The 16,326-nt window shown below is 56.0% G+C and overlaps 4 protein-coding genes across 7 annotated transcripts in view; 1 reads left to right on the forward strand and 3 right to left on the reverse strand.

Moving 5' to 3' along the window:
• TLN1 (talin 1) overlaps positions 1-759 on the reverse strand; it is a 34,918-nt gene extending 34,159 nt beyond the window's left edge. For 2 of the 3 annotated variants that reach the window (XM_048290802.1, XM_048290800.1), the window contains exon 1: positions 665-759. The gene's annotated coding sequence lies outside the window, so the exon portion shown is untranslated. The remainder of the gene's footprint in view (positions 1-664) is intronic. The other variant, XM_048290801.1, reaches the window with a different exon arrangement.
• A 364-nt stretch (positions 760-1,123) lies between these two features.
• On the forward strand, positions 1,124-7,895 carry CREB3 (cAMP responsive element binding protein 3). The gene is made up of 11 exons (XM_048290803.1): positions 1,124-1,224; positions 1,705-2,153; positions 2,857-2,994; positions 3,077-3,335; positions 3,557-3,669; positions 3,917-4,009; positions 4,526-4,632; positions 5,472-5,540; positions 5,696-5,780; positions 5,917-5,998; positions 6,451-7,895. The coding sequence occupies exons 3-11, from the start codon at positions 2,857-2,859 to the stop codon at positions 6,789-6,791; spliced, it is 1,287 nt and encodes a 428-aa protein (XP_048146760.1). The 5' UTR covers positions 1,124-1,224; positions 1,705-2,153; the 3' UTR covers positions 6,792-7,895.
• A 3,187-nt stretch (positions 7,896-11,082) lies between these two features.
• Positions 11,083-12,578, reverse strand: LOC125319663 (avidin-like). Its single transcript, XM_048291087.1, has 4 exons — positions 12,507-12,578; positions 11,764-11,974; positions 11,531-11,663; positions 11,083-11,116 (listed from the first exon to the last, which is right to left on the reverse strand). Exons 1-4 carry the CDS (start codon positions 12,576-12,578, stop codon positions 11,083-11,085), a joined length of 450 nt encoding a protein of 149 aa, XP_048147044.1.
• Positions 12,579-14,436: 1,858 nt separating this feature from the next.
• Positions 14,437-16,112, reverse strand: LOC125320450 (avidin-like). 2 transcript variants are annotated; one of them, XM_048292780.1, is made up of 4 exons: positions 16,006-16,112; positions 15,296-15,509; positions 14,765-14,885; positions 14,437-14,605 (listed from the first exon to the last, which is right to left on the reverse strand). In XM_048292780.1, exons 1-4 carry the CDS (start codon positions 16,075-16,077, stop codon positions 14,506-14,508), a joined length of 507 nt encoding a protein of 168 aa, XP_048148737.1. In that variant the 5' UTR covers positions 16,078-16,112; the 3' UTR covers positions 14,437-14,505. The 2 variants fall into 2 exon arrangements, with proteins under 2 accessions (XP_048148737.1, XP_048148736.1); XM_048292779.1 differs by having other exon boundaries at positions 14,762-14,885; positions 16,006-16,088.
• Positions 16,113-16,326: the final 214 nt, after the last annotated feature.

The following is a 16,326-nucleotide window of genomic DNA, read 5'->3' on the forward strand; positions in this document are numbered from 1 at the left end:
GTGTGGCCATGGGAAGCGTGTCCCCTCGCGTCCCCACCCAAAACCACGCAGCAGCACACAGACACCCCTGCCACTAGCTCTTCCCCACGCCTCGGCAGGGTGGACGGCGTGCCGGGCGAAAAGCTGCGCCTGGCCTGCCTCAAAGGTTGCCCCACGGGCCGGTGGCCACAGCCAGGCTTGTTCAGGGGTCTTGTCGCCAGGGCCCCCCCAGGGTGGGGATGCTGGCCCGGGCCTGGCCAGGGCAAACTCCAGGCCCAGGCCTGGTGGGGCAGGGCAAGGGCAGGGCCGGGGATAACGTGGCCGGAGACAGCGTGGCCGCGCCAGCCCGTGCTGCCCCGGAGCCTCCGGTGGGCGTCGGTGCGCGGGTGCCGCCCGCCCCGGGGGCGATCTGGGCACGCCCCAGAGTCTGAGTGAACCCCGTAAGCCCCCGGGTCACCGCGGACAAGCTCTGCCTGGAGCAGGGAAGCCCTGGTAACTAGGAAGCTGCTCCCTCCCTGCCTCCCCGCCATTTACCGGGCGGGGTGCGGGGGCAGGGTCCTCGGGACATCCGTTTCCGGCAGCCCCCCGAGAGCCAGGGACGCCACAGGTCCCCAGGACCCCACTCCGAGGCCCCCCCTCCCCGGTTACCGGGACACCATGTGTCCTCCGTCCCCTGTCCCCGTACCTTTGCGCGGGCAGGAGCAGCGCGGCGGCCCCGCGACGCTGAGGGGAGCTGAGCGGGCGGCACCGCCCGCTTCCCGCCCCCCCCGCCGCGCATGCGCCGGGGCATGGCGCGCCGCCGGGTGACACGGCACGGCCCCGCACGGTGTCCCGGGGCTGCGCTTCGCCCGGACGCCGAGCCGCAGGCATCCCGCTCCCGCGGACAGCGCTGCTCCGTACCCGCGCGGCCCGGCCCGACGCCCCGGGGCTGGGAGGCGCCTCCGCGCCCGGGTACCGGGGCCGTGCTCCGCCCGCTGCTCACACGGCACCCCCGGGCACCCGCCCGACCCGGGACACCTCCGAGACCCCGCATGACCCCGGGCCCACCGCCCTCCCCTCAAGCCGTCTCTTCCATCCCCTCCTCTCCCCTCCCTTCCCCGGCCGCCCGCGCTCCCGCCGCCAGCGCGCGCTCCCAACCAATGAGCGATAGGGGCGTCAGCGCGGGAGGGGCGGGGGCGGTGCGCGCGGGGCCCGCCGGGAGGCGGGGTGACGTCACCGCGGTGCGTTGGAAGCGGCGGGGCTGAGGTGAGGGGCGGGAGGGCAGCGGGGGCCGGCGGTCCGTGGCTCCGAGGGTCCAGGAGGTCCGGGGAGCAGGGGGTCTGGGGTCCGGCTTGGGGCCGGGGCTGAGAGGGGCTGTTTGGTTCTCCTCGGGTGGGTGTCCCGGCGTGGGGAGCTGCCCCTGCGCTGTGGTTACCCTTCTTTTTGCCGTACCTGCTCCTCCTGCCCCCGTTCTCCCCGTGCTGCCTGCTCGGCGCACGCTTCTTGGGGAGAGACTCCTCCGAGCCTGTGGAAGCGATGGGCCCTGGCATTGCCCTCGTTTGCCCGGCTCCTCTCCCTGCGCCACTTTCTGCTGGCAGCCGTGCTCGCAGTAAGCTGGCACAGGAGCCCTGTGGCTGGGGAGTGCCCTGGCCCTCTGGTTTTGGGTGGGGTTTCAGGTGGTTTTGGTGGTGTTCTATTTTTCGTGGGTTTTTTTGGTTTTTTTGGTTGGTTTTTTTTTTTTTTCAGACCGTGGCACTTGACAGCTAGATGTGAAAGCTTAGCAGTGCTGATGGAGAGGTGTGATGGATGCCCGCGCTCTGACAGCCTGAGCGGTGCCTTGGCTCAGGCATCGCCCACGAGCCGGCCGGGCTGATCCCGGTGAGAGCCATGCGAGGCCGCATTTCCTCAGGGACCGAGGCTCCTGGGCCATGTCTTGTCAGGACGTAACAGCAGCAGCTCAAGCTGGGACCAGACAAAGCTAAAGCTGCTGCAGCCACACAGGTGCACGAGCGCCAGGGCGGCGTTCGGCTGCAAGTCCCTCACTCTGCCCTCGAAGTACCTGTGGCTGCCCCGAGCCACTGAGCTCTGCTGCTCTCGTGCTGCCGGGCCCTGACCCCCCTGGCAGCAGGGACGGCTCTCCAGGTCACTCCTCAGGGCTGAGAGACACTTTACCAGTGTCTGATCTCTACAACGAGGTAAGGAGCATTTTACTTTCAGCCTAAAGCTCTGTTGTGCACTAACGATATTTATATGTATACAGGTACTTATTTATTACGATATCCACTCATTTATTACAAGTGTGTTAAACAGTGCAGTGTTTGACAGCTGTCTGAATTACTAAATCATCATTTGGGCCTTTGTCGAATCACTCATTAATTACCCTTCAATGATCACTTAATCACCATTTGATTACCATCTAATTTCTGTTCAGTCATCAATTACTTAGAATTTGATCATTGTTTAATCATTAACAGAATCCTTTTAGTTAAAACCTCAACAATGACTGTTCTTAATAATTTTCCTGTGTCCGGAAGTTCTCCCTGCTGGCTGCACACCAGGGAGTATGGCACCTTCAGGCTTTTGTGGAACAGCAGGATCTTGCATGCTCTCCACACCGTTAAGTCTGGGATTGTTTCACTTTTCCTCTCCTTCCTGCAGCTTTTGTGCTCTGGGTGGAGCGTGGCTCTTGTGGCTGGGTCACAGTAACCTTGTGGGGAAAACAGTGTATTGTTGTCACCGGTGGTGCTGTAATAGCCTTGCTGGGGAAGTAGTTGTGAAGTGGCTGTCCGTGCTGTTGACATTGCAAGGAGATGCTTTGTCTGTAGGGTCTGAGGGACATCTTAAAGCACGGCTGCTGTCTCCCCTTGTGCCTGTGCTCACTTTGGGTGTCCTGCTCAGATGTCGTGCCCAGAGGAAATGGATGCCCTGGCAGATGTGGATCTGCTTGACTTTCTCCTGAAGGACGATGCTCCCTGCCCTGAAATCCCAGAGGAGCAGAACGGTCTGCTGGAAGACTGGGGCCTACCAATGCCTGAGGTAAGTTCTTTGTGAGGAATTGATGATGAGCTGAGGTTTAGGAGGTTTGTCTCTCTGCTGAGTAAAAGCTGTTCCTCTGCAGCTCCTGGACAAGGAGATGGATGACTTCATCAGCTCACTGCTGAGCCCTTTAGAAGATGAACCAGACAGGCTCGGTTATTTGCCTGCCAACAGTGACAGCAGCATTTCTGAGGATCAGCATCTGTCCCATTGCCTTGGTAGCAATTTTGCCAGCCGAGACATTGTGCAGGTTGACCACAACTACTCCCTCCACCAGGACTGGCCTGTGCTGGAAAGTGTGAGGTCTGACATGGCAGTAGGAGATGTCACCATTGAGCTGGGTGAGTGATGTGTATGGACTCTGTTTGCCCTGGCTACAGGCAGAAAAGAGAAAAGCAGCCCCATATTGGTTTATTTTGGTGGTTGTCAGGCAATTGATGGAGAGAGCCAAGAGTAGAGGCTTTCTGCTGCTGTAAAATTGCTGTTTCATGCTTCTCAAAGCTGGCTGCTCAAGTGCTTGCCTCACTGAGGCCCGGCATTTGACTCATCTTTCCTTCCCCAGGGGCATGGGTGGGTCTGGAAGGCACAAGCAAGACACTTGAAGAGAGCAGCAGTTTCCCCATTGCTGTTGCTGTGGAAGATGAATCCCAGCTTGTGCCTGGAGCCATTGTGCAGGTACTGACTCCCATGCCTGTGGACCCCAGCCTTTGCTTCTGCTCACATCTCCCCTTCTCCTCTGACTTGGCTTCTGTGAGGGATATCTCTGAGGGAAAGCATGACTCTGCCTTGGGAGAGCTGATTCCAGTTCTCTGTGTTTGCTGCATGCCCTCTCTGGCCCTGGGTGGACTCCTTGTATTCCAGCTGAACAACCATGAATGAATATATTTGCATTCTCAGTAAGCTTATTTTTGCTGTTTTCTAGTCTGACTTCCCAGAGCTGGTCCTGACAGAGGAGGAGAAGCAGCTCCTGGAGAAAGAAGGTGTTACGTTACCAACCTGTCTGCCACTAACCAAAGTGAGTCCTCACTGGAACCAAACAGACTTAGACCACTTAAATGTGTCAGGTAGTGGCAGGTGTTGGAAACTACAGGACGGTGCCTTGATGGGAATACTGTTGTCCAGGTGTTGTCCAGGTTCACGGCAGTGTTCATCCGAGCTTGGTGTCCTTTTCCTCCTTTGGAGTCTGGGTGTCATCCATGTGCACAGCAGCTTCTGGCTGCTGTCAGTCTCCCTGCTCATGGCTGCTTGCAGGAGGCAGTTACACCACAAGTGCCTCCAGCTATTTTTTCCTGCTTGCCTAGTGGCTTGTGAGCTGTATGCTTTTCATTTCCCTTAGATATGCTTTACTTTTGCTATGCCATGGACACTGCTGGCTGCATCAGCAGGCCAGAGTTTTCCTTGCAGCTTATTCAGTGTTACGGGAAGGACAGAGGACACAAGCACTCAGGCTGGGCACTGAGATGTGTGTGGGGTGTGGGAGGGTGGGATTGCCAACACCCTGGGATTGCTGTTAATGAGATGCTGCTTGCAGGCTGAAGAGCGAGTTCTGAGGAAGGTGCGTCGTAAGATCCGGAACAAGCAGGCAGCTCAGGATAGTCGTCGCAGGAGGAAGATCTATGTGGATGGCCTGGAAAACAGGTATGGTCACATGGCAGTGTCATCCAGCACTTGAGGGACCCATATGTTCTTTTAGGGATCCTTGGCAGAATGATGATGGCACTAAATTGTACTTTCAATCAAAACTGAGTTTTTGATTGATGTTATGATGGGTATACCACAGGATTTGTGATTAGAATGGCACGGTTGTTCTACAAGCAGAATCAATGTAGTACAATCTCTAAGCAGTGTAATACAGGATTTATCATACAACTTAACTTACAGTTTCTAATCACCTGCATTCTGATACATCTTACTTAGCTTACAATTTCTAGCCACCCAGGCCCTCTGCAGATTGGATCAGATCTTAATAGACGTTCTGTATATTAATATAATGATCATAACATAGATTCAAAAATGCTATAGAGGAATATGAGTCTCTCCCTTAGTCATGGCAGGAAACAGGCAATGGTAGATGTGTCCCTGAGCAGGGAGTTCCTGAGCCTTGCTGTCCAGCAGAAACTCTACTCCCAAGGTCCCCCTTAGGACTTTCTAATTGCTTGATTTTGTGGACGGTGCACTCTGTGCTGTTGTGTTCCCCTGCTCTGTGATAGGGCTGTCAGCAACACAGAGCTGGCTGTGTGCCTGAGACCTTCAAGGCCAGTAAGGGAAGGGCCTGGTGCCCAGAGACTTTCAAGCTGGCATGGAGGAGAAGAAACGTGAGAAGGTGCTCTCTGGGCTTTGCTGTAGGTGATACCAGGTAGACCCCAGGACCAGTTTTGTCTGCCCCAGCTACTCAGAGGTGGTGACTGATGTGAAGTCTCTGCTGTTGACCAACAGAATCTCTGTTTTTCCCCCACTCTGCTTGTCCTTTCTGGAAGGGTGGCAGCCTGCACAGCTGAAAACCATGAACTGGAGAAGAAGGTGCAGCAGCTGCAGAAGCAGAACACGTGAGTTTGTCTTGTTGGGTTTGGCAGGAGATGTGGTGGGGAGGGCTGTTCCTCTTCTCGGGACTGCGGCTTGTCTCTGGCTGCAGAGGCTGGAGGGAAGTGTGCAGCTCTCGGTTCAGCTGCTGTGCTAACCTGCATTTCCTGCTCTCCTGCAGGTCACTGCTCAGGCAGTTGCAGAAACTGCAGGCCTTGGTGAGACGGTCAGCTCCCAAAACTACCAGAAGCAAAACCTGCACCATGGTAAGTGGCTTCAAGCCCCAGTGCCTGTGGAGGAGTCTCTGCTGTCCTCACAAGTTTGGGAGAGAGGTGTTTATTCCATCCAGTGATGCCTGTCCATCTCCTTTGCTGAGATCTGTGCTGATCTTTCTGTTTCCAGATCGTGGTTCTGTCCTTCTGCCTCGTTCTGTCCCCCAGCATCCACTCACCTGGGAGCGTAGAGCCACAGCGGGAGCTCAAGGGTGAGTGCCTGAGTTGGGGCTGAGGTGCTCAGGTTGGGGCTGAGGTGTGGCTCCAGGTGAAGTGCTGCCCTTCAGAGCACAGCAGCTTCCCTGGAGACAGCCTGAACTCTGGGGCACTTCCAGCTAAGCATCCCCTTGCCTGGGGTGACCACTAGGTTTGGGTTGCTGTCTTGCCCCAGCTCTGGACTCTTTCTCAGCCCTGTTGCAGAGGCCTGCCTGGAAGCAGGGCCCTGCGCCAGGGGCGGTGCAAGGACAGGGGAGATCCGGTCCGTCTTGGAGCACAAACTGTGCTTGTGCCTGGCAGCTGTGCAGCATCCTCTCCCCGCCTCCCATGGGAGGAGGAAGTCGTGCTTAAACAGTTTGTCCTCTCTCTGGGCTCTGTGGTGGCTCCATACTCAGCACAGGAGGGTGGGAGGCTGGAAGTGACAGGGTTGGCTCTCCCTCTCTTACAGTGCTGTCACGGCAGATCCGCGAGTTTCCGAACCATGGAGCACCTGATGTGCAGCACAGCACAGAGCTGGAGGGCTTCAGCCCAGAGCCTGGGGACCTCTTGCTGTCGGGCAACCTCAGTCAGTCATGGGAAGAGGGGCAGAGTCCACTCAACCCCAGTCCCAGATCTTTCAACAGCAACTCATCCTCTGACCCTCCGGCAGCAGCAGGCTCTGAGCCAGACCCACCCCAGAGTGACCCTTTGCCAGCAGCAGTGCTGGTGCCGTGGAAAGCCAAGGGTCAGGAGTGGGTGGAACACCCTGACAGAGTTCTCATCCAGCAGCACCATGCCAACGAGATGTGACCAATGCTGCATCCTGCTCCTTGGGATGATACCAGGCGCCCCATGGGGCAGGGACAGAGCTGCACTAACAGATTATCTATCCGAGCATTCCTTCTGAATACTCTCCTGATTGCCAGCAGCTCAGAGGGTTTACCAGGGAGGAATCATTCTGACATTTTAGGTTTGTATCAGGCTCCATCTGAGATGGGACAGGAAATTCTGAAAACTTCGCTATGGCTGCTGATGTGGCTTGCAGCCCAAAGCACATCTGGTGGCTTGTGGGGATGGGCTGTGGCCAGGAGGCTGGAGGAAGCTGGGCTGGGGTGCCGGTACTTGGTCTGACTGGATGCAGTTGGTGGTGGAGGCCACTGCCCTGCTTCTTCACTGCCCAGCTGGAGATGAACAGGCACTTCTTAGTCTGTATTGTGGCCCCAAACATCTGTTCCATGTCCCTGCCCCTTAATCCTGCAGTGCTGCCTGATTTCCAGGTGTGAGGGAGCAAGTTGACCTTCAATGCCCTCACAGGAGTGGTCCTTCCTGCTGCTGTGACAGATCCAGCATGTCGCCTGTTCCTGCTAGCTTTTGAGCCATGGCCACAGCTCCCAGCCTGGCTAGAGAAGGTAATGTGGAGTCCTTCCTGAGCCATGTGTGCTGTTTGCCTACTGTAAGGGCTGAGCCTTTCATTTCCTGCAGGCTTCTGGGCCTCAGGGGGCAGGCATGCCTTGAGCCAGACTGCTGAGGCAGCATGTAGCAGAGAGCAGCAGAGCTGCTTGCTCTTCTGAAGGCCTTCATGGCCACAGGACAGTTTCAAAGCCATGTCCTTGTGTGCCCAAGCCTTGCTATGCTGGCTTGTGATGCAGTCAATGGTTCTGGGCTGAGCAGAAGCACTTTGAGCTGGTGAGCAATGTCTTTGCCTCAGAGTGCAGCTTAGTGGTACCTGTAGAGATCTCCTTGTCCTACTTCAGGATATTTCAGAGAGTCGTATAGAATGGTTTGGAAGGGACCTGTAAAGGTCATCTAGTCCAGTTCCCCCTGCAACGAGTAGGGACAGCTTCGGTTGGATCAGAATAATAATGAATAGCTTCTTTATTAATAAGAGTCTAAATAAATATTAGTGGTGTGTGACTGTGTCCTCTCTGGTTGTTTTGGCGAGGTGCTGGGTGAAAGCTGGGGCCTGCACCTGGGGCTGGGAGCCTTGTGGGAGAAACCCAGCAGCGGCCTGGGGACCGTCACTCTCAGATCGGTGCAGGGGAACTCCCTGTGGCTGTGGCTGTGGCTGTGCAGAGGGGCTTGTTGAGGCCTGTGTGGGTTTGCAGGGCTGCTGCTCTGCTCTCACCCCACTTCAAGGGTGCAAAAGCACTCTTGGAGAAATGTACATGTGGTGAGCGCCCAGCATCCACCGTGCACCCCCAAGCCCCCAGTGCTGCGGAAGCGAGCAGCTTCCCCAGGAGGAAGTGTGAGGAGCCGGTGTCAGCCCCCACCGCTGCTTTTGTAATGAGGAGCTGCACAATCACAGGAAATGGAGCAGAGCTAGGGTGCTGCAACAGCCACCGGGTGGGCCCTGCCTGCTGCGGGGTTGCTAAATTCAGGCTTGTCCCTGGGTCTGGTTGGGATCACTGGGTCCACGGGAGGCACTGGCAGACCTTGAGCTCAGGCTGCAGAGCCCAGAGTAGGGTTTGGGGGCATGGCAGCTCAGCCAGGCAGTGAGTGCAGGAAGATTCATGCTTGCAGCCCACCCAGCAAACAAGGTATGAGACAATGTTGTGTTGCAAGGAGAGACAGCCAAGGAGGGGCTTGCCCTGGGGCTCTGCCTCAGCACAGGTAGCAGCATGGTCCCAACAGGGCCAGGTCACAGCTCTACCCCGGCTAGGGCTGATAGCCCTTGAGCATCACCAGGGAATCACTGGACCTTTTTCCTCAGGGAAGTGCTGTGCATGGCATCAGGAAGGTCAAAGGACCCTGTCTACACTTCAATTTTTTGCAGTTCGAGGCCAGGGTGTGTAATGCCTCTGCCCACTTTAGTTTCATTTTTTTGCGGTTTGAGACCAAGGTGTGTAATGTCCTGTTCCCGCTTCACTTTCATTTTTGCAGTTCAGGGTCAGTGTGTGAAATGCCCTGTTCTCCCTTTAGTTTCATTTTTTGCAGTTCAAGGCCAGAGTGTGTAGCGTCACAGATGTTACATGGTGTCCCTGACCCAGCACTAATCAATATTGAATGAGCCATGTGAAGTAATACATGGTGGTGTTGCCAGCAAAGTTGGGAGCAGCCACGTGAGCTGGTGTTTGCCTTGGGTGTGATGGGGTCAGTATTGCTCTTTGTAGCAGTCTGGCTGGCTTGGCCAGACGTCAGGAAGGGAGATACCTCTGGGAGAGCAGGCAGGGAGCCAGGAGTTGGGAGTTTTGGGGAGGATTGCTCCATGGTCCCAGCTCATAATGACCCAGATGTGCTATTTTTCATTGCTTTCTGTGTTGTCGTGCCAGTCCCACAGCAAGCAGCTCTGAGCTGGGGAGAGGAAGGAAGCTCAGCCTGGACCTCACGCCTTGGGTTAAAGGGCAGTGATGATAAAAGTGCCCATAATGAGTTCTTTGGCTGAGGACTTTAGTATATCAAGTGGAGGAGCAGGAGCCACCTGCTATTCCTGCCATCCTCCTTGTCCTCTTTGCTGCAGATCCCCATTCTTTTTCCTGGCATGCTGCAGGGATCAGAGCATGGTCTGTGTGTGCATTTTTGCTGCTTTCACATACACACAGCCCCACGCTCTGCCTTAGATCAGCAGTGTGGTCCCTGCCTGCCTTCCCCACTGTGTTTCTTCTGTTATGCCTGAGGTCAGCCTGTATCTCCCTTGTGTCCCAGCAAGTGCCTGTGTCAGCTTTGTGGGACTACGCTGGCAGACTGGAAGCACGAGCCTTTCAGGGCAAAATGTCCTGCACAGCCCTTGCAAGTCCCAGATGGGTGTTGCCAGATGGAAACAGAGTCTTTTTTGCTTGGTGACTCCTAAAGTATCAGTTGTGCCTGGTGACTCCTCGAGTATCAGAGTATCATCTCCTTTCTATGGTAGTGATGTACTGAAATTTGTGAAAGCATAAATGAAATTTGCCTTCTATTGCCAAGGAAGGCCTGGGCTGTGTAACCAATGCAAAACACTTCCTGATCATGGCTTTAAAGGAATCAGGTTTTCCCTTTTTTTTAAAATGAATTAGGGTTTCTCAGAGAGAGGGGAAATTCAGTCAGTAGCAGAAACAAGATATATCCACCTCTTCAAGGGTCCTGTGTCATCATCCATCCTATTTTTATCCACTAGCACCAGCTGCTGGATAGTGGTGGAAACAGAAAAACTAATAGAATTCTGAAAGCTGGTTTAAAAAGCAGCTGGAAATACAGCGATAGAGCCACTGCCTCCTTCCAGCTCTCACAGCTGGGCATCTTGGCCCTGGGCCTGCTGAACCCCCAAGGGTCATGTTGGGACCACTTTGGCAAAGTGTCTAAGGCAGAAAGCAGAGAGGTCGAACTGTGATGCCTAAAACAGCCCAGCCAGTGCCAGATGTGGCCTTCCCCTCTTCTCTTTCCCTGGCTTGCATGGACATCAGGGTCCTGGCTGGAGACACACCCCCATGGATTACTCAGGGGACACAGCCGTGCAGAAAGGACTCTTGGGGAGGGGCATTTGGGAGCTTTCCCCAGGCCTGGGATGGGAGGGCAGCTGGCAGCCTGCCACCGCTGCACATCCGCTGGGGCTGGGAACCGGAGGCTGACAGCTCTGCCAGAGTCATTTGCAGCGGCCCCGTGCGTTCGGGCGCCCGAGAGCTTCCTCTGCTCCGCTCACATGAGGAGGGCTCCGCACTACTTGGCCGTGGCAGCGCACTGGGGCTGTGCCTTTTCCTTCTCTCTGGCCACAGCCCGGCTTGTCCCCCATCTCTAGGGACATCTGGGAGTGACCCCTAGGGCCATGTTAGCCACAGCACGGCATCAGATTTGCAAGCACAGTACTGCTGCACCCTGCCAGGGAGGGGAGCCGGGACAGCCCCCATCCCCAGGGACGCTGCTGCCCTCAGCATTGTAGCATGAAGCCTCCCTGTGGGAGGGTGGCTGCTGGGTGAGACAAACCCCACAAGTTTGAGTCAGGGCAGAAAACAGAGCCAAACCCTGCAGACCCACAGAAACCCTTTATTTTGCATCTGGTGAGCTTGCCTGAGAAAGCATGAGCCTCTGGGCTGAGAGCTGCCTAAGTGCAGCATGTCGGTGCGGGCAGAGCCCGTCCAGGGAAGCGCTGACCCACGGCCGTCCTGAGCCTGCACGATTTCCCCACTTGCCGTTATTTGATCCGTGTGAAGATGCTGGTGCCAATCCTGCAGAAAACACCAAATCAGATGGGATCATGTATGCTGTGGAGGGTACAGAGGGAAAACCAAGGGGGGCATTGTGTGGTTGACTGGGGTACTACAGGTTCAAACACCCTGTAGCAGAGGCTGTGCCAGGTGCTGGCATCTTTTCCTCCTCTTTCCCTGCTGTGGAGAGTGAAAAGATGGTCCTGGAGGGGACCCCACTTTGGCCAGACCCCATCCTGGGATCCCCCACACTGAGGCACATCTGGCATGCAGGAGTAGATCATACACGGATGCTCCTTAGCCCTTGCACACCACTGGTGACAAATCCATTTCACCCTCACGGTCCTCCCATGCTTCACCCTGTGGGATTTCTCCCTTCTCCAGCCTGAGATGCAGGAGACCCTGGCAGAGCAGTGGCTGGGACCCAGCACTCACCGTGTGGCTTTCCAGTCCTCATCAGGACTGTCAGCCACCTCTCGTAGGAGCCACAGGGCATGCAGGGTCTCCTCCCTGTTGGTGTCTACATAGCACTGGCCCAGGAAGACAGTTGTCCGGGCAGCCTCTGAGTCTGGAAGGGTTTAAGGTGATGTGAGTCAGGCAGTGAGGCACAAGGTCACCCTGTGTCCTGCTGGCATCTTTGCTACAGGATGATGGCCCTTGCTGCCTACCTCGGAGCCGCCAGTTCACGGTGAAGTAGAAGGTGGGCTGTGGGACCAGCCCTGTGTCTTGCTGGGAGCCCTCCAGTGGTGAGGTGAGGAGTTCCACGTGGCCAGCAGCAGGTCCCGGCAGGTAAAAACCGGAGAATCTGTTGTCCTTGTCCAGGGTGGACACAACCATCCGGCAGCCGGTGTCACTCCGCCACGACCCGGAGAGAAGACACTGCAAGGCCAGTGCTGTGGGTTGGAGTGCCCAGGCAGGGAGGGGGGCATCCTGCTCCCACCCCTTCACCCTGGCTCTGCCCAGAGATGTCTGCAGCACTGAGCGGTGTGCCGCGGACCTGATGAGCCACTGGCATTGCCACCTCAGTGCGAGCGGCGTGTCTGAGCACCGATTGCCTTCAGCTCAGCCGCTGTCCAGGACGGTTCCACCCACCCAAGAGGGAGTGGGTCCCCCCATGCTAAAGCAGCAGGTGTGCTGCTTTTCCTACACTCAAGGGATGAAAACAGGAGCTATCTGTGGTATGGCTCTGTTTGCCTTCCTCTGAATGATTTCCCGGAATGAAAAGCGTCCTTGCAGGAGCAGTCCCTTCCTCCCAACCTTGTCACAGCTTCCATCAGCGCTGCACAGTGCTGTTCCCACCAGTTCCAGCAGCCCAGCCCTGGCTCCCTTTTGAGTTATGATGCCCCAGCAGCAGAATTTGGGGTCTAGCAGGGTGTCAGCACCACATCCCCACTGTCACGTCTCCCCATACCTTCCTCTCCACGGGGGAAACACACACTGCCAGGGCAAGGGCGAGGACCAGGGCAAAAGCAGTTCTCCCCATGGCTGCAAGGCTGCTAAGAGCTCCCCCAGCCCTGCAGCCTGCCCCCCTTTATAGGGCTGTAACTGGAGCCCCACCAGCACCAGGATGGCAGCTGTGAGATGAATGGCTTGATGTCAGGGTGCCCGGGACAGGCAAGGGAAGTGAGAAGGTCTGCATGACCTGGTCAGCGCTGAAGGAACACAGTCATAAACACGGCTGTGCGGAGGGATGGGAGTACAAGCTTTTCATAAGGCCCTATAGTAGCCTGGAAATCAACACCTTCTTTGGGAATCTGCCTCCCATGCACGAAGGCTGGAAATTACCACCTATTTCAACATTCACCTCCTCCCTGCTTTGCTGGTGCCACTGCTAGACCAGCATCCTGAAGCGCTGCATGAGAGGGAAGGCTCACTCATTTCAGAAACAAAAGCTTTTCTCCAGCCTCTTCTGGGTATCAGCTGCTGATTTTGAGGCTTTTGCTTTTACTTTTATGAGAGTTAGAGGAAGAAGTAACTGCAGCAGCATTACTGAGGTCCCAGCAAGTGTGTTTGCTAAACACACAGAACATGATAACCAGCGCTGTATTCACACTTCTTCCTTGTATTTTCTGCCCTAAAGGACCTCTGATGTACAAAATGCAGTGGGCACTGTCCCTGTGCTCCTGAGCCATCCCTTTGCTGTGATGCCTGGAGCAGGCATATGGCTGTGGTTGCTGAAAATTCTGGTGGGATTCAGCCTGAATCAACACCTGCTGTTTCCAACACAAGCTGTGTTTGGGGCAGGGGATGTTGGGAGGGATGCAGTGTGCAAATTGGGGGCAGGGGAGTGCCCCTTTGGGGTGGCACTTCTTTGTGACCACGCTAGCCCTGGCACACCCTGGCACCCTGTGCTCAGCACATCTCTCTCTCATCTAGGTAGCCTCAAAAGCTGGGCCGAGCAGAAAACACTTCTCTCCTAACACATCCCTCCTCCTTGTTGTCTTTTTCAGTCCCAAACTCATGGCCTATCACAGGGGCTCAAAAAAATTCTCCTGGGGATCTTCTTGCTCTCATCCTGGGTGGCACAGTCTGTTCTTTTGGCCTGACACCACCTCCTGCCTTTCTGTGCTGTTTGGCAGGGACAAGCCACCTTGTTAGAGATCCCAGGGTGGTGGCAGACATCCCTCCACTTCATGGCACCGTGCTGCAGCTTTGCTAGAGTTGGGCCAGGCTTGATGGACTGTGTGGCCACGGTGCTGTTATCCCTCAGGCTGGGATATTTTTGTAACACTTCCGCAAGAGGCTTCCTCTTCACCCACAGACCTGCCAAAAGCTTTGTGTCAAAAGAGTTGGCTAAGTCTGCCAGGTGTCTGCAGAAGCCAATAGAGTGGCACTGCCAAAATTCAGTGGCAGAGAAGGGGAAAATCCCTGAGTGTAACCCAGGGGATGGTAAAGGATGAGATGGGATGGGATGGGATGGGATGAGGGCTTTAACTTATGCACATTTTACTTGGGCTGCTGGACAGCACAAAGGAAGTGCTTAATCAACATCTCAAATCTACTGATAAAGTTGCCTCCATTGCCCAACTCTACAGAGCATGGAGCCCCAGTACTGGAAGGGGTCTGGTGGGAATGGATGTGAAGGCACCACAAGGAAGTGAGCTGGATTCAGGATGCTGGTGCCAGTTCTGCCACCATCAGGCAGGCAGGAAATGATGACACAGGGTGGAAGTTTGGGTTTAGAGGAGATGGGAAATGAGCCCAGGAAGGCGCATGGATGGGATCAGGGAGACATGCAGACATCCCTGGGGAAGTGCAGTGGTGAGACCTCACCTCAGCAGGGGTATCTTTGGGGACAGAAGGTGTATCAGGGACAGACTTTAAAAAAAGGCAACCACAGCTGATGATTTTTAAATTTTATTCTCATTTGAGAGGCAAGTTTTTCTTGCCTTGTTGAGGGGTCAGGTTCATCATTGGGCTGACGAAGACACATCTTCACAGGGAGGGGACAAACTCGGCAGGATCTTTCCTTTTGTGGTGCGTTTGCGTGTGAAGACATTTCTGCCTACCCTGTGAGAAGTTGAGAGTTCCTGTGGGATGACCCACAGACACTGCCCACTCAGAGCTGCCAGTGCTCACAGCAGTGATGGGGTGTCCCTAAATGCACCCCAATTTTCCTCAAGCGAGGACACCTCTGTGGGATTAGTGTCCCCCATATCCCACCACTACCTCGTGGCTTTCCAGTCCTCCTCAAGGGATCCGACAGCTTCACGCAGGAGCCACATGGTGGTCAGAGTCTCCTTTCCACCTGCATCCACAAAGCATTGCCCCACGAAGGCGGTGGTGGCATCTGAGAGGAAGCACTTATTGGGAGATCCACTGGGAAACTGGCTGCCATTCCCCACTGCCCTGCCAGACACAGCTGTGTTCCTGCTCCAATGGCCACACAACCACCAAACCATGCTGGGGGGCCCCGCCCTTCTTTGTGGCTCCCTTGGACAAGGCAGGATCTGTTGCACCACATCCCACTTGCGCTAACAGGGTCTGAACCCACTGTGGTCACCCCAAAGATGTTGGGTGAGGAGGGGCTGCCCTGTCCAAGCCCAGAATTGCTCCTTAGCCCCACATCCTGCAGGTGTTGCTGCTTAGCTGCACCAAAGCAGCACCCAGCTGAATTCCTGGCAAAAGAAAATTGCCACTGTCTGCATGTGTGGCTCCCATTGACACTGCCATGCCATCCCCAGGTGTCCCAGCACTTACTGGAGAACTTGTCCCAGCGCACAGTGAAGGCAAAGGTGGACCAGCCCTCCTCTCCAAGCTGCTGCTGAGTGCCCTTCAGGGGGGAGATTTGGGCACAGGCCCCAGAGAGGGTGACTCGTGTGAGGTATTGTCCCTCAAAGTCCCCGTTGTCCCTCAACGCTGAAATCTCCATCAGTGAGCCCTGGTCATTCCTCCACAGTCCGTTAAGCTGGCACTGAAGGAATACAGCCACATGCTCTCTGTCCCCACACACAGAGGGACCCCATCCCTGCTGCTGCCCCACACCAGGAGCCACGAGCCCTGCTATGAGTGCAGGACATGGCTATCCCTAATCCCAGTCTGGGGAAATGCTGCCCCAGAGTGCTGTTGGCTGCTGAGAGGATGGTGGAGCAAGGCCAGAATGTCCCAGCCCTGCAGCATGCACAGTATGTCCAGACACAGACCCCATGGAAAGGGGTGCCACATGCATGGTGCTCCCAGGCACAAACCCCGAGGGATGGAATGCCCAGTGCATGGTTCCCTTGTGGGAACAAATCTTTCTGGAGGTGGTACCAGGTGGCTGAGGGTGATCCAGGGATACCTTGCCCTCTGCCTGGACTCGGTGCTTGCAGAGCTCTCCTGCTTGTCTAAGCCTAAAATGGCATTTAAGAGAGAACTCCTGCATCCCAGTGCCATGTCTGCCGCGCTCCCATTGTCACCCATCCCTGTACCTTCCTCTCTGCAGGAGCAATACTCTCTGCCAGGGCCACGGCGAGGACCAGGATGAAAGCGCCGCTCCCCATGGCTGCGGGGCCGTGCGATGCCCGGCTCAGCTCCCTCCCTGCCCTGCATCCCAAACCCCTTTATAGGGCTGTAACCGGAGCCATGACGGCTGGCAGCTGCGGCGTGAGTGTCCTGATGTCAGCGTGCCCAGGTCAGGGGAGCTGAGGGGGTCTGCGTGACCTGGGCAGCGCTGGAGGAACGCTGCGGAGAGCACGGCTGCGCACGGAGGTGGGGATGATTTACACATCCACTGTCCAAGAGGCTCTGCC

This window comes from Corvus hawaiiensis, chromosome Z (genome assembly GCF_020740725.1).
Source record: "Corvus hawaiiensis isolate bCorHaw1 chromosome Z, bCorHaw1.pri.cur, whole genome shotgun sequence".
NCBI lineage: Eukaryota > Metazoa > Chordata > Aves > Passeriformes > Corvidae > Corvus > Corvus hawaiiensis.